The sequence below is a fragment of the Zootoca vivipara genome, chromosome 1, assembly GCF_965207765.1.
Source record: "Zootoca vivipara chromosome 1, rZooViv2.hap1.1, whole genome shotgun sequence".
NCBI classification, from domain to species: Eukaryota; Metazoa; Chordata; class Lepidosauria; order Squamata; family Lacertidae; genus Zootoca; species Zootoca vivipara.
Genome location: NC_142582.1, coordinates 115,118,132 through 115,145,908, shown reverse-complemented (window position 1 = coordinate 115,145,908; position 27,777 = coordinate 115,118,132). Strand labels below are relative to the sequence as shown.

Sequence of the window (27,777 nt, the reverse complement as noted above, 5' to 3'; positions counted from 1 at the left end):
TTGTGATCTTATCAGCTGCTGCAGCATTGGATAGAAACCAGTTATGTGTCCTTACCCAGTTGGCTACAGCAGCAGCAGGTAGAAGCAAGCGAGGGCCATAAATAAAATGTAACCTAGGGAGACGAGAGCTTACTCTACAAGAAAGAGGGAAGAGCAAACATCTCAGCCCAAACGAACAAGTGTCAAAGTAAAAAGCAGGACCTTTTGGGGAAAACACAGGTATGTATACAAATGATCTGAGAAATGTTGGTTGATAATTCACCATCCATAAGGGACAGTGAGTGTGAATGGGGAGACATACAGGTTAACATCAGGCCACCTGACCCCTTGCAGAAGTGGTTGACTCTAAAAGGCTGCTGTTCTAGGAGCACCAGGCCCTGGTGAGGCTGTATACCCTCTGCCTGAGTGGGTGAAGCAGCTCAGGACACTCTCCAAACAAACACACCTTTCAATAGTGCTGTGGAAGGGAGAATGCAAGGCAGGCCTGCTGAGGATGTTGGGCAGCATCACTGGCAAGGATGATTAGCGAGAGGAAGCCCCAGGCAGTCAAAGCAAGTTATGCAGATGTGTGAAGGGACAGTAAGTAATACCCATTTATTGAATCAATTGATGAAAGTAATTCTGACCAATAAGGGCACAGTAAGCTCCCCATATCTGCTGGGATCCAAATCCTGGCAGAACGTACAACTCAGGAGATAAATTCCTAGAGTAGGAAGCCAATGGAAAAGAGCTAGTGTTGTGTAAAACTAGGACATTGTCAACAAATGAGAATGGCACATTCCAAATAAATTTTACTCTAGAACAAAATTAACTCTTTTGAGTAGGTTTCCATGGAAGAGTGCTAATATATGCTGTTGTTTTTGTGCGTGTGTGTTTGTTTGTGTGTTTAGGAAGTCTCAAAGTGCAATGAAACCCGCCATCCAGTTCTCCTTGTTCCTGATTGTCCTTCAAGTCCACAATGGCCATGGAGATAAAGATCCACTTCAAGAAAAGCTAGCTTCCAGCATTGCTGACTTTGCATTTAAATTCTCCAGACAAGTAGCTTCACTCCAGAGTGGCAAAAAAAATATTTTCTTCTCTCCTCTGAGTATCTCCATGGCGTTTTCAATGATTGGCATGGGTGCTAAATCCAACTCACAAAATCAAATTTACAAAGGACTTGGATTGACTTCAATTGACACAAGCAAGATCCATAAAGAATTTGAACAGCTCATTCAGAGGCTGAACAGTCCTGGAGCTAAGATAGACATAGGAAATGCCTTGTGGATAAAAAAGTCACACCAAATTCTTCCTAAGTTTTCAGAGGGTGTCAAAAGTTTGTACAAAACAGAGAACTTTAACTTTGAACAACCCTCCGTGGCTCAAAATAAGATAAATGATTATGTAAAAAAGAAAACCCATGGGAAAATTACTAAAGCAGTTCAAGACTTAAAACCAACAGACATCATGGTTCTTGTGAACTATATCTACTTCAAAGGTATGTTAAAGACAGATAAGTTACAAATATTTAATGCTTTGTATTGTTCAATTAGCTAAAACTGGCAGTAATAACTTATACCTTCAAAACAAAAGTGTTTCTGCAGTGGAACCAACAATTTAGTTGAAAGTTCTAAAAGATGTAGCATTTAATGCAGAATTAGCAAAAGACGGGGTTGAGGCTGAAGTAGCTAACCTGAAGGTTTCCAGATGTTCTTGGGCTGCATCTCCCACCATCCGTGACGATTGGCCATGCTGGATGATACTGATGGTGGTGACGTCCAGCAACATCAAGATCCCTGCCCCTGGATGCTTATAAACCACACAGGAAGCAGTTCCACTTGACTCAGTCCATGTTTTGGCCGGTGGGACCCCACTATCCCCATTTCTTCTCTCCCTTGCTATCTTCTGAAACATGAACAGCATGTTGACCTACCCTTGGCAATCTTTCTCCTTTGTCTGCACTCTCCTGATTCAACATACTGCTTTCATACACATGGCTGAAGGTTAATTTTCCAGTAGGCAGTTGACATTCCTTTTTCTTCCTAGATGACTGGGAATATCCCTTTGACCCTAAATTGACCCATAAAGAAGATTTTTTTATTGATGAAGGAAAAACTGTGAAAGTTGACATGATGGAAAATACTGAGCATTACAGATATTTCCACGATAAAGCTCTGTCCTGCTGGGTAGTTGAACTTCCTCACAAAGGAGGTGCTGCTGCCTGGTTCATTCTGCCTGATAAAGGCAAACTGAAGAAAGTGGAGGATGCTATGGGGGAGAAAACTTTGTCCAAATGGAGAAAATCTTTAGAAGAGGGGTAAGGCTTTTCTCTGCTGTTTCTAAATGCCTCTGTAGTAGTTAGTATTTATTAGAGTATGGAATGATGGCATCTGTTTTAAAACTTTAAAATGCCTCTCTTTAATTGTATGAAGATCTGACCCTGCAAACGCAGTAAATTGCTGAGTGTTATAAAACTCTTCATTGCTGATGATTTAATGTTCTGATTCTCGTTTAGGGACAAAATTAGTCTGTCCCTTCCAAAATTCTCGATGTCTGCATCCTATGATCTCAACAATGTGCTTTCTGGGCTGGGCATTACTGATGTGTTTAGCAGCAATGCTGATCTATCTGGAATTACTGGAAGTAGCGGCCTGAAGATTAACAAAGTACGTGTGTAGATATCATGCCTTGGTTATTTTATGGTATGAGATCAGGCTTTTAAAAGCGTTAAGTTACTGACAAATTTACTTCTAAGCATTGAGAATCAGCCCCTGGACCTTTCCACATTCTCTTGCTGTCTCAGGGGACTCTCTGCCTCTTTGCCATAGGAGCCAATTGCATAGGGTTGTATGCAGTGTTAGTACCACTCAGAGCTGACACATTGAAATTAATAAAATGTATTAGTTTATTTTTTATATATTCATTTATTTATTTTACCCACCCATTACTGTAAGGTTCCAGGGTGTGTTACAGCACTGAAACACAACATTAAAAATAGTTTGAAAACTACATGCACTCATAAAAACAAGGAGGGTCATAGAATTGTAGAGCTGGAAGGGGGCCCAAGGGTCAACTAATCCAACCCCCTGCAATGCAGGAATCTCAGCTAAACCATCAATGGCTGATGGCCATCCAATCTCTCTTTAAAAGTCTCCAAGGAAGGAGCGTCCACCACGTCCCTTGATCTGGAAATAAATCATAATCATAATCATAATTTATTATTTGCACCCCGCTGTAGGTGGCTTCCCACAAAAGATTAAAAATACATTAAAATTATAATTAAAAATTATACTGGAATGGACTTCCTTGGGAGGTTGTGGACTAGCCTTTTACGGAACTTCATATGATTGGGAGTAATTGCTTGGACTGCAGTGGTATTTTATTTCATTTAATTTTCTTAGTCTGGGCAGGAAAGGCAACTCAAGAGACGGTGGGGTAGATAACCTAGGCAGTACTGGGTGAAGGGACCTCTTGGTCCACCTTATGCCGTCTTTCATTGAGTCATTGTATGTGCACTTGAGGATTGGCATGCATGTGAGGTGAGCCCCAAACCCACAGGGCCACTGTGAGCTGCTCAAATCCCATGCCCAAGGTTCTCAGAACAAGGAGGAAGAATTCCTTCCAAACCTTTGTTCTGAGGCCACAATAATTGCCTGTAAATATGCACAGGAGAAAGGGACGCAGGTGGCACTGTGGGCTGCTCTGGTTCGCCAGAAGCGGCTTAGTCATGCTGGCCACATGACCTGGAAGCTGTATGCCGGTTCCTTCGGCAGGTAAAGTCAGATGAATGCCGCATCCCCAGAGTCGTCCACTATGCCACAAACCTACATGAGATCATTTTGCCTGTGTTGTGTTGCCATACACAACACCCCCACACTACTCATGGGGAAGAGAAGATCGGTAGCTCTTATTTATTAAATTAAATTTATATACTGCCTTTCATCCAAAGATCTCAAAACAAAATATATAACACAAAATACTCAAAATACATAGGAAAAATACATCAGGAAAACATGAATGAAAACAAACCCATATACATATATACTATTTGTCAACTGCTTTAAGGTTTATAATCAAGGGGTGTATAATTTTTTTATGAAATGAATAAAAATAAATACGTATGAGGCTTCTGCACTGAGCATCTACTTGTAATGGATACTGCCTGCATATTTGACTTGGGGCAGTTCGAATCTCATATTTTGAAATGCAGACCTACTTAAACACCATTATTTAGAAACAGCAAACAAAAAAAGATGATCCATCAACAACAACATTGACTGCAGGGAGTTAGTCGTGTGCCACAGTTGCAAGCTTAGCAAAACAAATGAACATAATATCCAATTTTAGAAAAATTGCAATAAACATACAACCGGGGCTCATTCATTCATTAGTTTAATAAAGTACTGCCCTTCGTCTGAGGATCATGGGGTGGCTTACAACACGAAAGTACATAACATAACACAACACACTGGCGACTGACTGGAAGCCATTTAAACCTTAGACCCAATGGATATGTGTTTGTGTGCATTTTTGTTCGTGGTTTTTTCCTTGTTTGTGTGTTTTTGTGAGCTTGTGTGGTTGTGGCTTTTTCTTTGTGAGTGTTTGTGATTGTGGGGGAAGCACTGAGAAATTATTCTTGGAATGAGGATAGGGGGGTTATAAATGTGTTTCCCTTTACATCTGTGATATGTTGGAGGCTGTCATGGTTTCAAAAAAAATGAATATATCTTCCTTCCTTCCTTTGCAGGCTATCCATCAGGCTGTCCTGGATATACATGAAAAAGGTAGTGAGGCAGCTGGAGTGACTGTTGTAATGACTGAGTTCCTATCCCTATCTCTTAGTGATCCTGTTGTACTCAAATTTAACAGGCCATTCTTTCTAACCATATTGGCACCAAATGATGGACCCCTGCTTTTCATGGGGAAAGTAATGAATCCTGTTCAAAAATGAACATCAGGGGGACCATTCAGAAGCTTCCAATTGCTTCTGAATCTTAGTGATGAAAGAGGACGTCCCCCCTTTGTTCAACAGAAGAAAGCGCCATAAGCAGTAGTTGTTTTTAAGGACGACTATGACACCAACAGCAAACTGCATGTACAATAAAAAATAATTTTAAAATGTTTCTCTATTTCATTTTTTATGAAACTTTTATGAAATTTTCTGTTTTACAATGTATAATATTTATTTAAACAACCTTAAAATATCAATGACTTCCCTTCATCTCTTTCCATGGTTCATTTTGAATAGCATAAATCCTTGCATATTTTACATCTCATCTTAATGCTGCCAATGTTTTCAAGTGTACACAATTGCCCCCATATATTCAACAAACATTTTCCAATCTTCTTTAAACATAGGTTCTTGTTCTCTTATCAAACATGTCTCTATTTCAAATCTGTACTTCCTTTTACCAAACACTGTGAATTACCGAACAATCACTTAGTTAACTCTCCAGCTTAATCTCTTGACTGCAAAATAAATCTAATCAGATAGTAATTACTTTTAGTTTAACAGATGAAAGGGCATAAGAGCAGCATTACTCTGTCCATCTGCGATTCCCAGCCTCTGGTATTCATCCACCTTAGAGAAGGAGGTTTTACAGAACAACCAAAAGTCTCTCTCCAAAATGTACAAGCTGTTACAGGATGCTCAAATAGAAAAATCGGGAAAGGGAAAGGCCATAATAAGATAGGAGGAGGACTTAGGTTATGTAATTGAATATAAAGAGTGGGGAAAACTGGACAAAAATATAAATTTTACAGCATGTTGTTTAATAAGAGAAAACTCCCTGAAAATGCACCATAGGTGGTATGTAACACCGGAGAGATTGGCTAAAATGAACAGATCGCTTAGTAATTAGTGTTGGAAATGCACAAAGCAGATTGGAACCTTCTACCATATGTGGTGGACATGTCCAGAGATCAGAATGTTCTGGGACATGATCCATGAAGAAATAAATAAGTTACTAAGAACTTCACACAGCAAAAGACCAGAAACATATCTTTTGAGAATATTGAATAGTGATATTCCTAGAGAAAACACTAAATTCTTTTTGTATGCAACATCAGCGGCGAGAATCCTGGTGGCTAAGTACTGGAAGGGTAACCAGGTACCGACCAAAGAAGAATGGTTATGTAGATTATGTGAATATTTGGAACTGGCCAAATTGACGGATATAATAAGACTAAAGAAAATGAATACAGTCAAGAAGGAATGGAAGTGCTTGAATGATTATTTAGAAAGACAAGGTTCTAATGTAAAAATTTGGCTGTGTCTAGAATGACCTTGCGAATGGAAAAGGGGAAACATACATATATATACATACATATATCCATATACAATCTCAAATTTACCATTCATGGGCAAGGTGATTGAGCGGGTGGTTGCTGAACAACTCCAGGCACGTATGGAAGAAGCGGACCATTTGGATCCCTTCCAGTCAGGATTCAGGCCTCACCATGGGACTGAATCTACCTTGGTCGCGCTGGTCGATGATCTCCGGCGAGCTAGGGACAAAGGTAAGAGCTGTTTCCCAGTTCTGCTGGATCTCTCAGCGGCATTTGACATGATCGACCATAACATCCTGCTGGACCGTCTAGAAGGGTTGGGAGCTGGCGGCACTGTCATATAGTGGTTCCGCTCCGTCCTCCTGGGTCGTGTCCAGAAAGTGGTGGGGGGATGAGTTTTCAGACCCCTGGGCTCTCACTTGTGGGGTGCCTCAGGGTTCTGTCCTCTCTCCCATGCTTTTTAACATCTACATGCAGCCGCTGGGAGAGATCATCAGGGGATTTGGGCTGGGTGTTCATCAGTATGCGGATGATACCCAGCTCTACCTCTCTTTCAAATCAGAACCAGTGAAGGTGGTGAACATCCTTTGTGAGTGTCTGGAGGCGGTTGGAGGATGGATGGTGGTTAACGGATTGAAGTTGAATCCTGACAAGACAGAAGTACTGTTTGTGGGGGACAGGAGGTGGGCAGGTGTGGAGGACTCCCTGGTCCTGAATGGGGTAACTGTGCCACTGAAGGACCAGGTGCGCAGCCTGGGAGTCATCTTGGACTCACAGCTGTCCATGGAGGCGCAGATTAATTCTGTGTCCAGGACAGCTGTCTATCAGCTTCATCCGGTACGCAGGCTGAGACCCTACCTGTCTGCGGACTGCCTCACCAGAGTGGTGCATGCTCTGGTCATCTCTCGCTTGGATTACTGCAATGCATTCTACGTAGGGCTACCTTTGAAGGTGACCCGGAAACTGCAACTAATCCAGAATGCGGCAGCTAGACTGGTGACTGGGAGCGGCCGCCAGGACCACATAACACCGGTCCTGAGAGATCTACAGTGGCTCCCAGCACATTACTGAGCACAATTCAAAGTGTTGGTATTGACCTTTAAAGCCCTACACGGCCTGGGTCCTGGATACCTGAAAGAGCGTCTCCACGCCCACCGTTCAGCCCGGACACTGAGATCCAGCGCCGAGGGCCTTCAGGCGGTTCCCTCGCTACGAGAAGTCAAGTTACAGGGAACCAGGCAGAGGGCCTTCTCGGTAGTGGCACCCACCCTGTGGAATGCCCTCCCACTAGAGGTCAAAGAGAACAACAATTACCAGACCTTTAGAAGGCATCTCAAGGCAGCCCTGTTTAGGGAAGCTTTTATTGTTTGATGGATTTCTGTATTTTAGTATTTTGTTGGAAGCCGCCCAGAGTGGCTGGGGGAACCCGGCCAGATGGGCGGGATATAAATAATAAAATATTTTTTATTATTATTATTATTATTATTATTATTATTATTATTATTTATTATTATTATTATTATACATTAAGATTAAAATAATACTGAAATACAGTGGTGCCTCGCTAGACGAATTTAATTCGTTCCATGGGTCTTTTCTTATAACGAAAAATTCGTCTAGCAAATCCCTTAGGAATGCATTGAATTTTTTTTTGAATATTTTTTTGCCCCTAGGAACGCATTAATTGAATTTCAATGCATTCCTATGGGAAACCGTGATTCGCTAGAAGAATTTTTCACAAAATCAATTTGTCTTGCGAGGCAACCTCCGCTAGAAAAAACCTTTCGTTAAGCGGAAATTTCGTTAAGCAGGGCATTCGTTAAGTGAGGCACCACTGTACAGATAAAATATGAAATGTGAAAGGAAATGTTGTGAGAGTGATGGAAGTCTATTATTACTATTATTTTGTAAAATAGTGTTTATTATATTGAAATATTATAGGGGGGTGTCTCCCTTTCACCTGTGATTTGTTGGAGGCTGATGGTTTCCACCGAGGCAGCAGCTGGTGTCGTTATGACCTCTGGGGTTGGAGCTGCTCCTGGCCCCTCTCCCACTCCTCTGGTCTTTGACAGGCCATACCCTTTTGTCTTAAGGGCATCAGATGATGGGCCCATACTTTTCATCCACTGTCTCTCAGACCTTGTAGGGGCAGGACTATATTTCGAAAAAAAATATGAACAAATTCCTATGCCCCACAAATAACCCAGAGATGCATTTTAAAAAAGGAAACATTCTACTCATGTAAAAACATGCTGATTCCCGGACTGTCCGTGGGCTGGATTTAGAAAGGGATTTGGCCGCATCTGGCCCCTGGGCCTTAGTTTGGGGGCTGCTGTCCTATGCAAATGTCAACATGTTAAAAATGAAGGCTTTTAGTTAAAGAGGGGAGCCCCTTTTGCCACAGCAAACATGTACAGTCAGACCTCGGTTCCTGAATGGCTCTGTTTTGGAACGTTTCGGCTCCCAAACACCGAAAATCCAGAAGTAAATGCTCTGGTTTTCGAACGTTTTTCAGAAGCCGAATGTCTGACGTGGCTTCCGCTTGAATGAAGGACGCTCTTGCAACCAATCCGAAGCCACGCTTTGGTTGTCGAACGTTTTGGAAGCTGAACGGGCTTCCAGAACGGATTACATTTTACAACCAAGGTTTGACTCTAATGACATTCAAAGTACTGGCCGGGGTACTGACATACCGTAAAACATCTTGGCCAGCAGCTGGAAACTGTAACAAAAACTTTATTCCAGCTGTTCACCTTTTTACTCTTGAAATTTCTGCATACTGTAGAGTCTTCACTGTGCCTGTTTTAACACTTCACCATCTCCCTTACTGGAAGGGAGACACTCAAAATCTTTTCTTAGAATCAACATGTCTGCTTTTGTCAATTGGGCATTGAAACAGTGGAGCCCATAATACTATACAGCTCATATTACAAACCTCAGGCATTACCTGTACATAGGCCAACATTCCCTGGAGATGTGGAGACTGGATAACAGGGGTGGAGGCAGAGTTACACTCCTCCCAGTAGGTTCTCATGGGGTGCCACCTTTCATAGGGATCCCGTGAGATCCTTAAAGGGTTGGGCTTTAAATGGGCTTTAAATGATGAGCACACAACTTAGGACAACTGTTTCTGGCTTGAAATTAAATTCACATCAACATGGCCTAATATAAGGAAAGTTGCAGAGTGGGACACAATGACTAAAGAATCCTACATATACTTTTACAATAATCACTATTCTGCTAGTGGACTATCTGACTTCAAACCAGGAGACCCTGTTCTGGCTAAATTGGACAATGAAAAAAGATGGAAGACTCCAACCAATGTGAAGAAACACTTGTCACTCAGTTCCTATGCCATCAAGACCAATTGAGAAATCATTTGAAATCATGGATATCTACAGTTAATGACAAAGCCTACTGAAATGTACTCGGAGTCGAGAGTGAATTTCATGCTCTTTATTCAGCTCATAGTCATCAAGGAGAAGAAGAATGGCTCTTTTCCCAAAACCATCTGCTTATATACATTATTTACACAATGGGCCTTGCGTGATTGGCTACTTCAGGGCTACACCTGTGGGCCAATTATATTGTGGATTGACTTCTGCCTGCAGCCTCATTGGCTGCTCCTACAGGCCAATCAGGTAGCAGATTCACTTCTGCCAGCCGCCTGATTGGCTGCTCCAGCAGGCCAATCAGGTTGCGGATTCACTTCCACCTGGAGTTGGATTGGGTAGCTCCCGCTGATTCTGAATCCTATTGTTCTAGGATTCAGCTCAGTACATAACACCCCTCCCCTCTAAGTTCCAGTCCTGCCCGGGAAGTTGCATTCGTAGTCCCCAAGGTCTGCTGGCCGCCTCCGTGTGCGTTGTGGCCTGGGGTGTTCCTTGGTCAGGGGTTCTGGTTCTGGCTCGTGTTCCGAGGCTGCTGGCTGTGCCGGGGCTGTCTGGTCTGGCGCCACTGAACCACTAGGTTGTGGCTCTGGTTCCGGTGTCCTTCCAGCCTCGGGGCGCCCCTCTGTGCCTACTGCTTCTGCTTCCCCTGTCCACCCCTCTTGCTCTACAGGCCTCACTGCCCTGCTGTCCCCTTGGGACCCCTCTGTCCCGCTCTCCTCCCGGGTTCCTCCTGGGAATCGTCGCCGTAGCTGGTCGCAGTGGCGGCGCCAACATTGCCCCCCTTCCGTTAGTACCTCGTACGACACGGGACCGGTCACCTTGGTGACTGTGGCGGGTACCCATGCTGGGCCTGTCCCAAAATTCTTTGCGTACACTGCGTCCTGGGCCACAAATGTCCGGGGATTCCTGCCTTTCCCCACCACTACCTCATCCTGAGCTCTGTCGGGGTGAAGTCGGTCCAGTCTAGTTGCAAGGCGCCGGCCCATTAGTAGTTCAGCTGGGCTCCGGCCCGTCGTTGTGCTTGGGGTGCTGTGCTGTGCTAGAAGAAATGCGGCAAGGCGGTATTCCCAGTCCCCTTGTGTCATGTGGCGGAGGCTGTCCTTGGTGGTCCGCACCATGCACTCCGCTTGGCCATTGGTGGCAGGGTGGAATGGTGCTGAGGGGATGTGGCGGATGGCGTTCTGCGCTGTGAAGATCTGGAACTCCTCTGACGTGAATGCGGTTCCATTGTCCGAGACGAGGGTGTCAGGGAGCCCGTGGGTTGCAAAAAGCTTACGTAGTACCCGGATGGCTGCCGCCGTAGAAGTGGACGGTACCAGTGCGACCTCCAGCCATTTGGTGTAGGAATCCACCACTATGAAGAATGTTTTTCCCTGGAAGGGGCCAGCGAAGTCCACGTGCAAGCGTGACCATGGATGTCGGGCGGACTCCCAGGGCTGGACTGGGGCCCTTGGGGGATCCGGGCGGGATTCTTGGCAGGTCTGGCAGTGTTGGACCCAGGCCTCTATCTCTCTGTCAATCCCCGGCCACCACACATAACTCCTGGCAAGGGCCTTCATCCTCACTACCCCTGGGTGTGTCTCGTGTAGGGCTGTGAGGACCCTTTTGCGGAGGGGCTGGGGAACAACAACCCTGCTTCCCCATAACAGGCACCCCTTGTGGGCCGACAGTTCATGTTTGCGGTTTGTGTAGCCAGCGAATTCTGGCCCGGGGCTGCTGCTGGGCCATCCTCGCCACACCCAGTCCAGGACCCGGGAGATGACCCTATCTTTTGTGGAATGGTGCGCAACTTCTTGTGCCTGAATGGGTCGGTCGGGAAGCAGCTCCAGGGTCATAACCTCTTGCGCAGGCGCTGGGTCGGGGCCTGTTTCTGGTAGTGGTAGCCTGCTGAGGGCGTCTGCGTGGCCCATCGCCTTCCCAGGGCGGTGGATTAGTGCATACTGGTAGCCGGCAAGGAAAATTGACCACCTGAGGACACGTGGAGACAACACTTGGGGGGTCTGCTTCTCGGGGGCAAACAGGCCAAGCAACGGCTTGTGGTCAGTCACTATGGTAAAGGGCCGCCCGTACAAGAAATCATGGAATTTTTTTACGCCCTTCACGATTGCCAGACCCTCCTTGTCAATCTGTGAGTAGTTTCGTTCGGCTGCAGCAAGCATCTGGGAGAAGTATGCCACCGGCACCTCTCTTCCATCCGGGAGTTGGTGTCCCAGGACAGCGCCGATGCCATAGGGAGAGGCGTCGCATGCCAGCACTACTGGCAGCCTCTCGTCGAAGTGTGCCAAGACCGAGTTCGAGACGAGCAAGTCCTTGACTGCCTGGAATGCGGCCCTTTGTCGCTGGCCCCACACCCAAGGGGCCCTTTTATCTAGGAGTCTGTGTAGGGGCTCCGCTACCGCTGCCTTATGGGGAAGGAAGGCATGGTAAAAGTTCAATAGTCCCAAGAATGACTGAAGTTCGGGCTTGCTCTTGGGCGCTGGGGCCTCACAAATGGCCCGTACCTTGTCACCGGTTGGATGGACCCCTTCTGCGTCCACCTTAAATCCCAGAAAGTCCACCTGCGGCACTCCCAGTAAACACTTTTCCCGCTTCACCTTGAGGCCCGCCATCTGGAAACGGTGCAGGACGGAGCGGAGGCGGTCCTCAAATTCCTCTGGTGTGGGCCCGGCGATCAGTACATCATCGAAGAAGGGGGTGACGCCAGGAATCCCTTTAAGGAGAGAGTCCATTAGATTCTGGAATATGCCTGGTGCCACGCTAACGCCAAATTGCAGCCGCTTTACTCTGAATGCCCCTCTGTGCGTCACAATCGTCTGAGCCTCTGCTGTGGCTTCGTCCACAGGCAACTGTTGATACGCTTGGGCCAAGTCCAGTTTGCCAAAGATTTTTGACCCAGCCAGGGTGGCGAGGACATGGCTGACCACTGGCACTGGGTATGCATGGGCCGTGAGAGCCTTGTTTATGGTGCATTTGTAGTCTGCACAGATGCGGACCGAACCGTTAAATAAATGTCGGCTTGATATTTAAAAGCATTTGGCAGAATTCATTAATTTCTTAGAAGAGCTTGTTAATCTGTGAATAAGGCTCTCCTGGGTTTCAGGAGGAAATGATGGGAATCTTAATGTACTTCCTGCTTACTGATTTCAGTTTGGTTAAAGCCACGACTTGACAAATGCTGGCTCAGAGTGGTGCTTTTATCCTCCAGTAAGCAGCACAGGAAAGATAAAAACAAAACATTATTGCTGCCAGTCACTGAGCGAACCTGAAAGTAGAAGGTTCTGCTCAAATCAATTCACTTTGTGTTATTTTCATGTAGGGCAGTGGTTGTCATCACTTTTAGAAGAAGAGTGGCCATTGTTAATGGCAGGAGTCGTCTGTGTTCCTCTTACTCAAATTTTCCCCCTCTTCCATTCCTCAGGAGTCTCATATTAGAGAAAGAAAAGCTGTGGAACTCTCAAATATCACCATAGCACCTCCACACCATGTTTTTCCTCTTGTGGCCCCATGAGTTTACACTTGTGGCCCCAAGAGTATTAAAAGAACTGGCAGAGGTGATTTCAGAACCACTGGCAGAGCCAGTGATAATTCCTGGAGAACAGGCGAAGTTCCAGCAGACTGGAGGAGGGCAAATGTTGTCCCTATTTTCAAAAAGGGGAAAAGAGAGGACCCAAAGAATTACCGCCCAGTCAGCCTGACATCAATACCAGGAAAGATTCTAGAGCAGATCATTAAGCAAACGGTCTGTGAGCACCTAGAAAGGAACGCTGTGATCACTAAAAGTCAGCATGGGTTTCTGAAAAATAAGTCATGTCAGACTAATCTGATCTCATTTTTTGACAGAATTACAAGCCTGGTAGATGAAGGGAACGCTGTGGATATAGCCTATCTTGATTCCAGCAAGGCCTTTGACAAGTTGCCCCATGATATTCTTGTAAAGAAGTTGGTAAAATGCGGGCTAGACAATGCTACCATTCAGTGGATTTGTAACTGGCTTACTGACCGAACCCAAAGGGTGCTCATCAATGTCTCCTCTTCATCCTGGAGAGTAGTGACTAGTGGGGTGCCACAGGGTTCTGTCTTGGGCCCAGTCTTATTCAACATCTTTATCAATGACTTGAATGATGGGCTTGAGGGCATCCTGAGCAAGTTTGCAGACGACACCAAATTGGGAGCGGTGGCTAATACCCCAGAGGACAGGATCACACTTCAAAATGACCTTAACAGATTAGACAACTGGGCCAAAGCAAACAAGATGAATTTTAACAAGGAGAAATGTAACGTACTACACTTGGGCAAAAAAAATGAAAGGCACAAATACAGGATGGGTGACACCTGGCTTGAGAGCAGTACATGTGAAAAAGACCTAGGAGTCTTGATAGACCACAGACTTGACATGAGTCAGCAGTGTGATGCAGCAGCTAAAAAAGCCAATGCAATTATGGGCTGCATCAATAGGAGTATAGCATCTAGATCTAGGGAAGTAATAGTACCACTGTATTCTGCTCTGGTCAGATCTCACCTGGGGTACTGTGTCCAGTTCTGGGCACCACAGTTCAAGAAGGATACTGACGAGCTGGAACGTGTCCAGAAGAGGGCAACCAAAATGGTCAAAGGCCTGGAAATGATGCCTTATGAGGAACGGCTTAGGGAGCTGGGTATGTTTAGCCTGGAGAAGAGAAGGTTAAGGGGTGATATGATAGCCATGTTCAAATATATGAAAGGATGTCATATAGAGGAGGGAGAAAGATTGTTTTCTGCTGCTCCAGAGAAGCGGACACGGAGCAATGGATTCAAACTTCAAGAAAGAAGATTCCACCTAAACATTAGGAAGAACTTCCTGAGAGTATGAGCTGTTCGAAAGTAAAATTTGCTGCCAAGGAGTGTGGTGGAGTCTCCTTCTTTGGAGGTCTTTAAGCAGAGGCTTGACAGCCATATGTCAAGAATGCTTTGATGGTGTTTCCTGCTTGGCAGGGGGTTGGACTGGATGGCGCTTGTGGTCTCTTCCAATTCTATGATTCTATGAGTTTCCCCATGGAAGCTTTAGAAATCAAGCTACTTTACAATTGGTTTTACACAATGGAGTGAAATCACACTTTAGTTCACAGTTTTTCCATTCTGCAAAGTGATGAAATGAAGCACATCCTCCCTTTAATCCCTACTCAATGACAATTCACTTTGAACTTCACTGGCTAAACTCCCCATACTATGAGGGCTAGGTTTTCCTAAATCCCACTGTTTAACTACAGCTCACTGGAAGTGGATGCAGTTGAGTTGCTGAATGACCACATATTCCTGTTTTTCAAACCATGAAGTCATGATCTTATCAGCTGGCGCAGCATCGGATAGAAACCAGTTATGTGTCCTTACTCAGTTGGCTGCAGCAGCAGCAGGTAGAAGCAAGCGAGGGCCATAAATAGAAGGTAACCTAGGGAGAAGAGAGCTTACTCTACAAGCAAGAGGGAAGAGCAAATATCTCAGCCCAAAGGAACAATTGTCAAAGTAAAAAGCAGGACCTTTGGGGGAAAACCCAGGTATGTATACAAACGATCTGAGAAATGTTGGTTGATAATTCATCATCCATAAGGGACAGTGAGTATGAATGGGGAGACATACAGGTTAACATCAGGCCACCTGACCCCTTGCAGATGTGGCTGACTCTAAAAGGCTGCTGTTCTAGGAGCACCAGGCCCTGGTGAGGCTGTATAACCTCTGCCTGAGTGGGTGAAGCAGCTCAGGACACTCCCCAAACTAAGACACCTTTCATAAGTGCTGTGGAAGGGAGAATGCAAGGCAATCCTGCTGAGGATGTTGGGCAGCATCACTGGCAAGGATGATGAGCGAGAGAAAGCCCCAGGCAGTCAAAGAATGTTATGCAGATGTGTGAAGGGACAGTAAGTAATACCCATTTATTGAATCATTTGATCAAAGTAATTCTGACCAATAAGGGCACAGAAAGCTCCCCATGTCTGCTGGGATCCAAATCCTGGCAGAACGTACAACTCAGGAGATAAATTCCTAGAGCAGGAAGCCTATGGAAAAGAGCTAGTGTTGTGTAAAACTAGGACACAGTCAACAAATGAGAATGACACATTCCGAATAAATTTTACTCCAAAACAAAAATAATTCTTTTGAGTAGGTTTCCATAGAAGAGTGCTAATATATGCTGTTGTTTGTTTGTGAGTGTGTGTGTGTGTAGGAAATCTCAAAGTGCAATGAAACCCGCCATCCAGTTCTCATTGTTACTGATTGTCCTTCAAGTCCACAATGGCCATGGAGATAAAGATCCACTTCAAGAAAAGCTAGCTTCCAGCATTGCTGACTTTGCATTTAAATTCTCCAGACAAGTAGCTTCACTCCAGAGTGCCCAAAAAAATATCTTCTTCTCTCCTCTGAGTATCTCCATGGCGTTTTCAATGATTGGCATGGGTGCTAAATCCAACACCCAAAATCAAATTTACAAAGGACTTGGATTGACTTCAATTGACACAAGCAAGATCCATAAATTATTTAAACAGCTCATTCAGAGGCTGATGACTCCTGGAGCTAAGATGGACATAGGAAATGCCTTGTGGATAAAAAAGTTACACAAAATTCTTCCTAAGTTTTCAAAGGGTGTCAAAAGATTGTACAAAGCAGAGAGCTTTAACTTTGAACAATCCTCTGTGGCTGAAAAGCAGATAAATGATTATGTGAACAAGAAAACCGATGGGAAAATTACTAAAGCAGTTCAAGGCTTAGATCCAGCAGCCATCATGGTTCTTGTGAACTATATCTACTTCAAAGGTATGTTAAAGACAGATAAGTTACAAATATTTAATGCTTTATATTGTTCAATCAGCTAAAACTGGCAGGAATAACTTATACCTTCAAAACAAAAGTGTTTCTGCAGTGGAACAAACAATTTAGTTGAAAGTTCTAAAAGATGTAGCATTTAATGCAGAATTAGCGAAAGACGGGGTTGAGGATGAAGTAGCTAACCTGAAGGCTTCCAGATGTTCTTGGGCTAAATCTCCCGCCATCCCTGATGATTGGCCATGCTGGCTGATACTGATGGTGGTGACGTTCAGCAACATCAAGATCCCTGCCCCTGGGTGCTAATAAACCACACAGGAAGCAGTTCCACTTGACTCAGTCCAAGTTTGGGCCGGTGGGACCCCACTATCCCCATTTCTTCTCTCCCTTGCTATCTTCTGACACATCAACAGCATGTTGACTTACCCTTGGCAATCTTTCTCCTTTGTCTGCACCCTCCTGATTCAACCTACTGCTTTCATACACATGGCTGAAGGTGAATTTTACAGCAGACAGTTGACACTCCATTTTCTTCTTAGATTACTGGAAATATCCCTTTAAACCTAAATTAACCCATGAAGAAGATTTTTTTATTGATGAAGGAAAAACTGTGAAAGTTGACATGATGGAAAATACTGAGCATTACAGATATTTCCATGATGAAGCTCTGTCCTGCTGGGTAGTTGAACTTCCTCACAAAGGAGGTGCTGCTGCCTGGTTCATTCTGCCTGATAAAGGCAAACTGAAGGAAGTGGAGGATGCTATGGGGGAGGAAACTTTGTCCAAATGGAGAAAATCTTTAAAAAAGGGGTAAGGCTTTTCTCTGCTGTTTCTAAATGCCTCTGTAGTAGTTAGTATTTATTAGAGTATGGAATGATGGCATCTGTTTTAAAACTGTACAATGCCTCTCTTTAAGTGTATGAAGATCTGACCCTGAAAATGCAGTATATTGCTGAGTGTTATAAATCTCTTCATTGCTGATGATTTAATGTTCTGATTCTCTTTTAGGAAAGAAATTAGTCTGTCCCTTCCAAAATTCTCGATGTCTGCATCCTATGATCTCATCAATGTGCTTCCTGGGCTGGGCATTACTGATGTGTTTAGCAGCAATGCTGATCTATCTGGAATTAGTAAAAGTAGCGGCCTGAAGATTAACAAAGTACGTGTGTAGATATCATGCCTTGGGTATTTTATGTTATGAGATCAGGCTTTTAAAAGCGTTAAGTTACTGACAAATTTACTTCTAAGCATTGAGAATCAGCCCCTGGACCTTTCCACATTCTCTTGCTGTCTCAGGGGACTCTCTGCCTCATTGACATAGTAGCCAATTGCATAGGGTTGTATGCGGTGTTAGTACCACTCAGAGCTGAAACGTTGGAATTAATAAAATGTATTAGTTTTTTATATATATATTCATTTATTTATTTTACCCACCCATTACTGTAAGGTTCCAGGGTGTGTTACAGCACTGAAACACAATATTAAAAATAGTTTGAAAACTACATGCAATCATAAAAACAAGGAGGGTCATAGAATTGTAGAGCTGGAAGGGGGCCCAAGGGTCAACTAATCCAACCCCCTGCAATGCAGGAATCTCAGCTAAACCATCAATGGCTGATGGCCATCCAATCTCTCTTTAAAAGTCTCCAAGGAAGGAAAGTCCACCACGTCCCTTGATCTGGAAATAAATCATAATCATAATCATAATTTATTATTTGCAACCCGCTCTAGGTGGCTTCCCACAAAAGATTAAAAATACATTAAAATTATAATTAAAAATTATACTGGAATGGACTTCCTTGGGAGGTTGTGGACTAGCCTTTTAGAGAACTTCATATGATTGGGAGTAATTGGTTGGACTGCAGTGGTATTTTATTTCATTTAATTGTCTTAGTCTGGGCAGGAAAGGCAACTCAAGAGACGGTGGGGTAGATAACCTAGGCAGTACTGGGTGAAGGGAACTCTTGGTCCACCTTATGCCGTCTTTCATTGAGTCATTGTATGTGCACTTGAGGATTGGCATGCATGTGAGGTGAGCAGCAAACCCACGACTGGACCTAATGGTCAGGGGTCTCTTTACCTTTATGCACAGGAGAATGGAGTGACTTGGTTCTGCCTGTCTTAAAAAACTTCCAGTCTGGACTATCTTTTGATTGGCTGCTTTGCTTTGCTTTTCTCCACAACACTGGGTCCTGAGTCGTCTTTCAGATGTGTTGGAACTTAGTGCCGCATTTCCCTGTCCAAAGCAAAATTCTCAAAGGCAATGCAATTTGGTTTGTGTGCAAGCAGTTGCCCCACCAGTAAAGCTCCCAGAATAATCCATAGACTCATAGAATGGTAGAGTTGGAAGGGACACAAAGGGTCCTCCAGCCCAACCCCCTACAATGCAGGAATCGTGGCTCATCCCTACCAACCCCCCAAATTAGCCCCTCTCTCTTTTGCCATTACACACATACAGTATGGGCAAATGCATGCATTCGTGTGAGAGCAAACCAGGTGACGAGGGTGCCTCTAATTAGGGGGCTTGTCTTGCTGCAAAACTGTGAGCAGAAAAGGAAGTGACATGGAACGCTTTGAGAGCATTCTCTGGGCAAGATGTCCTGGGACAGCCTAAACGAAGTGGTAGCTTTTTAAAATGTACCTCCTGCCTTTAAATCCATGGAGCTAACTAGGTCAGTTATGCCACTATGCCACAAACCTACATGAGATCATTTTGCCTGTGTTGTGTTGCCATACACAACACCCCCACACCACTCATGGGGAAGAGAAGATCGGTAGCTGTTATTTATGAAATTAGATTTGCATACTGCCTTTCATCCAAAGATCTCAAAACAAAATATATAACACAAAATACTCAAAATGAATAGGAAAAAATACATGAATGAAAACAAACCCATATACATATATATTATTTGTCAACTGTTTTAATGTTTACAATCAAGTGGTGTATAATTTTTTTATAAAATAAATAAAAATAAATATGTATGAGACTTCTGCACTTGTAATGGATACTGCCTGCATATTCGACCTGGGGCAGTTCGAATCTTATATTTTGAAATGCAGACCTACTTAAACGCAATTATTTAGAAACAGCAAACAAAAAAAAGATGATCCATCAACAACAACATTGACTGCAGGGAGTTTGGAGTTAGTCGTGTGTCACAGTTGCAAGCTTAGCAAAACAAATGAAGATAATATCCAATTTTAGAAAAACTGCAATAAACATACAACAGTGCCTCACTCATTCATTAGTTTAATAAAGTACTGCCCTTCGTCTGAGGATCATGGGGTGGCTTACAACACGAAAGTACGTAACATAAAACAACACACTGGCGGCTGACTGGAAGTCATTTAACCCTTAGACCCAATGGATATGTGTTTGTGTGCATTTTTGTTTGTGGGTTTTTTCCCTTGTGTGTGTGTTTTTGTGAGCTTGTGTGGCTGTGGTTTTTTCTTTGTGTGTGTTTGTGATGGTGGGGGAACTGATTCATGAGAAATGATTCTTGGAATGAGGATAGGGGGATTATAAATGTGTTTCCCTTTTCAGCTGTGATATGTTGGAGGCTGTCATGGTTTCAAAAAATGAATATATCTTCCTTCCTCCCTCCCTGTGCAGGCTATCCATCAGGCTGTCCTGGATATACATGAAAAAGGTAGTGAGGCAGCTGCAGTGACCGCTGTAACGATTGGGCCCAAATCATACTTTTTTCCTGTTGAACTCAAATTTAACAAGCCATTCTTTCTCACCATATTGGCACCAAATGATGGACCCATGCTTTTTATGGGGAAAGTAATGAATCCTGTTCAAAAATAGTCAGGGGGACTATTCAGAAGCTTCCAATTGCTTCTGAATCTTAGTGATGAAAGAGGACGTCCCCCCTTTGTTCAACAGAAGAAAGCGCCATAAGCAGTAGTTGTTTTTAAGGACGACTGTGACACCAACAGCAAACTGCATGTACAATAAAAATAATTTTAAAATGTTTCTCTATTTCATTTGTTATGAAATTTTATGAAATTTTCTGTTTTACAATTTAGAATATTAATTTAAACAGCCTTAAAATATCAATGACTTCCCTGCTCCTCTTTCCATGGTTCATTTTGAATAGCATAAATCGTTGCATATTTTACATCTCATCTTAATGCTGCCAATGTTTTCAAGTGTACACAATTGCCCCCATATATTCAACAAACATTTTCCAATCTTCCTTAAACATAGGTTCTTGTTCTCTTATCAAACATGTCTCTATTTCCAATCTGTACTTCCTTTTACCGAACACTGTGAATTACCGAACAATCACTTAGTTAACTCTCCAGCTTAATCTCTTGACTGCAAAATAAATCTAATCAGATAGTAGATTACTTTTAGTTTAACAGACGAAAGGGCATAAGAGCAGCATTACTCTGTCCATCTGCGATTCCCAGCCTCTGGTATTCATCCACCTTAGAGAAGGAGGTTTTACAGAACAACCAAAAGTCTCTCTCCAAAATGTACAAGCTGTTACAGGATGCTCAAATAGAAAAATCGGGAAAGGGAAAGGCCATAATAAGATAGGAGGAGGACTTAGGTTATGTAATTGAATATAAAGAGTGGGGGAAACTGGACAAAAATATAAATGTTACAGCATGCTATTTAATAAGAGAAAACTACCTGAAAATGCACCATAGGTGATTTTTAACACAGGAGAGATAGGCTAAAATGAACAAATCGCTTAGTAATAAGTGTTGGAGATGCACAAAGCAGATTGGAACCTTCTACCATATGTGGTGGACATGTCCAGAGATCAGAATGTTCTGGGACATGATCTATGAAGAAATAAAAAAATTATCCTATCCATTCTTAAGGAAATCAGCCCTGAGTGCTCCCTGGAAGGACAGATCGTGAAGCTGAGGCTCCAATACTTTGGCCACCTCATGAGAAGAGAAGAATCCTTGGAAAAGACCCTGATGTTGGGAAAGATTGAGGGCACTAGGAGAAGGGGACGACAGAGGACGAGATGGTTGGACAGTGTTCTCGAAGCTACGAACATGAGTTTGACCAAACTGCGGGAGGCAGTGCAAGACAGGAGTGCCTGGCGTGCTATGGTCCATGGGGTCACGAAGAGTCGGACACGACTAAACGACTAAACAACAACAACAACAACAACAATAAGACTAAAGCCAATGAATACAGTCAAGAAGGAATGGAAGTGCTTGAATGATTATTTAGAAAGACAAGGTTCTAATGTAAAAAATTGGCTGTGTCTAGAACGACCTTGTGAATGGAAAAGGGGAAACATACATATATATACATACATATATCCATATACATCTCAAATTTACCATTCATGGGCAAGGTGATTGAGCGGGTGGTTGCTGAACAACTCCAGGCACGTATGGAAGAAGAGCACCATTTGGATCCCTTCCAGTCAGGATTCAGGCCTCACCATGGGACTGAAACTGCCTTCATCGCGCTGTTTGATGATCTCCGGTGAGTTAGGGACAAAGGTAAGAGCTCTTTCCTAGTCCTGCTGGATCTCTCAGCGGCTTTTGACACGATCGACCATAACATCCTTCTGGACCGTCTAGAGGGGCTGGGAGCTGGGGGCACTGTCATACAGTGGTTTCACTCCTTCCTCCTGGGCCGTGTTCAGAAAGTGGTGGTGGGGCATGAGTGTTCAGGCCTCTGGGCTCTCCTCTCCCCCATGCTTTTTAACATCTACATGCAGCCGCTGGGAGAGATCATCAGGAGATTTGGGCTGGGTGTTCATCAGTATGCAAATGATACCCAGCTCTACCTCTCTTTCAAATCAGAACCAGTGAAGGTGGTGAAGGTCCTTTGTGAGTGCCTGGAGGCGGTTGGTGGATGGATGGCATTTAACGGATTGAGGTTGAACCCTGACAAGACAGAAGTACTGTTTGTGGGGGACAGGAGGCGGGCAGGTGTGGAGGACTCCCTGGTCCTGAATGGGGTAACTGTGCCACTGAAGGACCAGGTGCGCAGCCTAGGAGTCATCTTGGACTCACAGCTGTCCATGGAGGCGCAGGTTAATTCTGTGTCCAGGGCAGCTGTCTATCAGCTCCAGCTGGTATGCAGGCTGATACCGTACCTGCCGGCGGACTGCCTCACCAGAGTGGTGCATGCTCTGGTTATCTCCCGCTTGGATTACTGCAATGCGCTCTACGTGGGGCTACCTTTGAAGGTGACCCGGAAACTGCAACTAATCCAGAATGCAGCAGCTAGACTGGTGACTGGGAGCGGCCACCGGGACCACATAACACCGGTTCTGAGAGATCTACACTGGCTCACAGCACGTTACCGAGCACAATTCAAAGTGTTGGTGTTGACCTTTAAAGCCCTAAATGGCCTCAGTCCTGTATACCTGAAAGAGCGTCTCCACCCCCACCGTTCAGCCCGGACACTGAGATCCAGCGCCGAGGGCCTTCTGGCGGTTCCCTCGCTACAAAAAGCAAAGTTACAGGGAACCAGGCAGAGGGCCTTCTCGGTAGTGGCACCCACCCTGTGGAATGCCCCCCCACCAGAGATCAAAGAGAACAACAATTACCAGAGCTTTAGAAGGCATCTCAAGGCAGCCCAGTTTAGGGAAGCTTTTAATGTTTGATGGATTTCTGTATTTTAGTATTTTGTTGGAAGCTGCCCAGAGTGGCTGGGGGACCCGGCCAGATGGGCGGGATATGAATAATAAATTATTATTATTATTATTATTATTATTATTATTATTAGAATTATTAGAATTATTATTATTATTATATATTAAGATGAAAATAATACTGAAATACAGATGAAATATGAAATGTGAAAGGAAGTGTTGTGAGAGTGATGGAAGTCTATTATTACTATTCTTTTTTAAAATAGTGTTTACATATTATATTGAAATATTATAGGGGGTGTGTCTCCCTTTTCACCTGTGATTTGTTGGAGGCTGTGATGGTTTCCACCGAGGCAGCAGCTGCTGTCGTTATGGGCTCTGGGGTTGGAGCTGCTCCTGGCCCCTCTCCCACTCCTCTGGTCTTTAACAGGCCATACCTTTTCGTCTTAAGGGCATCAGATGATGGGCCCATACTTTTCATGGGGAGAATAGTAAACCCAGCTCATCCATGAACATAAGGGGACTATTCCGAGGCTTCCAATTGTCAGCTTTCTTAGTGAGGAAAGAGCCCCCCCCCTTTGTTCTACAGATGCAAAAAAATAGAATTGGGGCAGGAGATGCGTTATAGAATTTGTACAACAGAATGGGAGGGTGGGAGAGCAGCATGGGTTGGAGTGGACAAGAGTTGGTGTGGGATGAAAGATGTATTGAATTTTAATTGATGGATGGATTAAAAAGGTCTGAAACTGGATTGTATTATGGCTGGTCGGGACATCTAGGGAAATGTTTTCCGGGAAAGGGAGGGGGGACCGAGGTGTATTTTTTTTGAGATGAATGTTAGAGGTGGAATACAGTGGGGTACTTTGGGGGGGGGAATTAGAGGCGAAAAGGGATTAATTAGAAATAGATATGTGTATGTATGATTTTAAAAAAGATGGTAATGTGGTATTATAGAATTAAGATATAGATTTGTAATATTAGATGGGGTTTTTTCTTTCGCATATTATGAAAGCTGTCTGAATAGGGTTTAGAGTAGACTTGGAAAGGGTGGGACGGGGAATTCGGGAAGTTATAGCCAAGTAATATGAATAAGATTGTTGTCCTTTTTCTCTCCCCCCCCCTTATTTCTATTTTTTATGATATTTTTTCTTTTTTCTTTCTTTCTTCTATTTTTGTTATTTTGTCAGTGTGTATGGATTTGGGTAGATATATGACAATAATGGAATGTTTTATATAAATGTATTCTTTTTCTCTGAAAATATATATATATATATATATATATATATATATATATATATATATATATATATATATATATGGTTCTCGTGGGGTGCCACCTTTCATAGGGATCCTGTGAGATCCATCAAGGGCCTGAGCTTTAAAAGGTTCACCATGAGGGCTCAAATACCAGGAACAAAACTTTGAGGTCATAGTGGATTGCTTCATGAAGATGTCAACCTATTGTGTGGCTGCTGTGGAAAAGGCAAATTCCATGCATGCTTTGGAATTCCTAAACAGCTTGTGACAGAAAATGCTTCTCAGTTTATAGCTGCAGATTTTGAGCAGTTCCAGAGTATGACTTTGAACACATTACTTCCACATTGCTTCCAGCCCACAATATCCACATTATCCTAAACTAGGGACTACAGGCTATAGTCCTACACAACACTTGATGAGCACACAACTTAGGACAACTGTTTCTGCCTTGAAATTAAATTCATATCAACATGGCCTAATATAAGGAAAGTTGCAGAGTGGGACACAAAGACTAAAGAATCCTACATATACTTTTACAATAATCACTATTCTGCTAGTGTACTATCTGACTTCAATCCAGGAGACCCTGTTCTGGCTAAATTGGACAATGAAAAAAGATGGAAGACTCCAACCAATGTGAAGAAGCACTTGTCACTCAGTTCCTATGCCATCAAGACCAATGGAGAATTCATTAGAAATCATGGATATCTACAGTTAATGCCAAAGACTGCACAAATAGAAGAAGAGAAATCCTGTGAACCCTTAGACCAGGGTTTCCCTTAATTAGTTCTCCAGCTGTTGTGGAGTGCTCAGAGATTATGGAAGTTGTAGTCCAACAACAACTGGAGACACAAGTTTCGGAAACACTGCGTTAGGCTAAGCATCAGGAGATCTACCTGTTGAAATGCAGAGGGATAGATTAAAAAACTGTTCAACAGCCAAATGTTTTATGCATTAATTCATTCTGAGGTCTATCAATAACCAGCCGTATGTTTTATTTCTAATGTAGAATTTATATAGTGCAGCCTGCAAGTAACTGGAGGGAGGAGATGTAATGTAGTATTAACTGTTATACTGCTACTTCAACTATAGGTGGCACTATGTGCAACTGAGGCAGTGAGTCATGCTGCTGTTGTAGTTTGTTCTAGTGCAATAATGCTGTTTCTCTATTAAGTAAAAAATTGGCAGAGCTGTGGAAAAAGCAAGAAGGGGCATTGGAAATTTAATGTCTGTTTTTCTCCTTTTTTATTGTACTCAAACAGCTCCCCTTTTCATTCCCCAGGTACTATGTGTACTCTTGGTGCTACAGGTATGTGTTGCATTCAACCTTAAGTGTCATGTTCTACATATTAGAAACGGCCTCGGTCCGGTATACCTGAAGGAGCGTCTCCACCCCCATCGTTCTGCCCGGACACTGAGGTCCAGCTCCGAGGGCCTTCTGGCGGTTCCCTCACTACGAGAAGCCAAGTTACAGGGAACCAGGCAGAGGGCCTTCTCGGTAGTGGCACCCACCCTGTGGAATGCCCTCCCACTAGAGGTCAAAGAGAACAATTACCAGACCTTTAGAAGGCATCTCAAGGCAGCCCTGTTTAGGGAAGCTTTTAATGTTTGATGGATTTCTGTATTTTAGAATTTCTGTTTTTTGGAAGCCGCCCAGAGTGGCTGGGGGAACCCGGCCAGATGGGCGGGGTATAAATAATAATTATTATTATTATTATTATTATTATTATTATTATTAAATTAAAACATATAATTCATATAAGAACCTCCATCCATGTATTCCATGTATGTAGATTGAGACCCTAGTATACATCAGTTTACATCTGTTTTCCTCTCGATGTAGCTCTTCATGTGACCCTAAGCTTCTGCACAATTCTCAATGTTACCAAGGAAAATGTTGGCTTGATGTTTAAAAACATTTGGCAGAATTCAAGAATTTCTTAGAAGAGCTTCCTCATCTGTGAATAAGGCTCTCCTGGGTTTCAGGAGGAAATGATGGGAATCTTAATGTACTTCCTGCTTACTGATTTCAGTTTGGTTAAAGCCATGTCTTGACAAATGCTGGCTCAGAGTGGTGCTTTTATCCGCCAGTAAGCAGCACAGGAAAGATGAAAACAAAACATTATTGCTGCCAGTCACTGAGAGAACCTGAAAGTAGAATGTTCTGCTCAAATCAATTCACTATGTCTTATTTTCATGTAGGGCGGTTGTCATCACTTTTAGACAGAGAGTGGCCATTGAATCATAGAATCATAGAGTTGGAAGAGACCACAAGGGCCATCCAGTCCAATCCCATGCCGAGCAGGAAACACCATCAAAGCATTCTTGACATATGCCTGTCAAGCCTCTGCTTAAAGACCTCCAAAGAAGGAGACTCCACCACACTCCTTGGTAGCAAATTCCACTGCCAAACAGCTCTTACTGTCAGGAAGTTCTTCCCAATGTTTAGGTGGAATCTTCTTTCTTGTAGTTTGAATCCATTGCTCCGTGTCCGCTTCTCTGGAGCAGCAGAAAACAACCTTTTCCCCTCCTCTATATGACATCCTTTTATATATTTGAACATGGCTATCATATCACCCCTTAACCTTCTCTTCTCCAGGCTAAACATACCCAGCTCCCTAAGCCGTTCCTCATAAGGCATCATTTCCAGACATTTGACCATTTTGGTTGCCCTCTTCTGGACACGTTCCAGCTTGCCAGTATCCTTCTTGAACTGTGGTGCCCAGAACTGGACACAGTACTCCAGGTGAGGTCTGACCAGAGCAGAATACAGTGGTACTATCACTTCCCTTGATCTAGATGCTATACTCCTATTGATGCAGCCCAGAATTGTGTTGGCTTTTATAGCTGCTGCATCACACTGCTGACTCATGTCAAGTTTGTGGTCTACCAAGACTCCTAGATCCTTTTCACATGTACTGCTCTCAAGCCAGGTGTCTCCCATCCTGTATTTGTGCCTTTCATTATTATTTTTTGCCCAAGTGTAGTACTTTACATTTCTCCTTGTTAAAATTCATCTTGTTTGCTTTGGCCCAGTTGTCTAATCTGTTAAGGTCATTTTGAAGTGTGATCCTGTCCTCTGGAGTGTTAGCCACCCCTCCCAATTTGGTGTCATCTGCAAATTTGCTCAGGATGCCTTCAAGTCCATCATCCAAGTCATTGATAAAGATGTTGAATAAGACTGGGCCCAAGACAGAACCCTGTAGCACACCACTAGTCACTACTCTCCAGGATGAGGAGGAGCCATTGATGAGCACCCTTTGGGTTCGGTCAGTCAGCCAGTTACAAATCCACTGAATGGTAGCATTTTACCAGCTTCTTTACAAGAATGTCATGGGGCACCTTGTCAAAGGCCTTGCTGAAATCAAGATAGGCTACATCCACAGCATTCCCTTCATCTACCAGGCTTGTAATTCTGTCAAAAAAATGAGATCAGATTAGTCTGACATTGGTTTCAGAAACCAATGCTGACTTTTAGTGAT

The 27,777-nt window shown here is 43.6% G+C and overlaps 2 protein-coding genes and 1 long non-coding RNA gene across 3 annotated transcripts in view; all 3 read left to right on the top strand.

The window, feature by feature from the left end:
• Positions 1 to 906: 906 nt before the first annotated feature.
• Positions 907 to 2,410, top strand: LOC148687721 (serine protease inhibitor A3M-like). Its single transcript, XM_088673003.1, has 2 exons — positions 907 to 1,477; positions 2,026 to 2,410. Exons 1-2 carry the CDS (start codon positions 907 to 909, stop codon positions 2,298 to 2,300), a joined length of 846 nt encoding a protein of 281 aa, XP_088529129.1. The 3' UTR covers positions 2,301 to 2,410.
• An 89-nt stretch (positions 2,411 to 2,499) lies between these two features.
• On the top strand, positions 2,500 to 5,102 carry LOC148687720 (uncharacterized). Its single transcript, XR_015950761.1, has 2 exons — positions 2,500 to 2,645; positions 4,727 to 5,102. It is a non-coding gene; the product is annotated as an uncharacterized LOC148687720 (long non-coding RNA).
• A 10,769-nt stretch (positions 5,103 to 15,871) lies between these two features.
• LOC148687716 (alpha-1-antitrypsin-like) overlaps positions 15,872 to 27,777 on the top strand; it is a 126,177-nt gene continuing 114,271 nt past the window's right edge. Inside the window, exons 1-3 of the mRNA XM_088672978.1 lie at positions 15,872 to 16,442; positions 16,991 to 17,261; positions 17,460 to 17,610. Of these exons, the coding sequence (XP_088529104.1) occupies positions 15,872 to 16,442; positions 16,991 to 17,261; positions 17,460 to 17,610 (993 nt within the window). The remainder of the gene's footprint in view (positions 16,443 to 16,990; positions 17,262 to 17,459; positions 17,611 to 27,777) is intronic.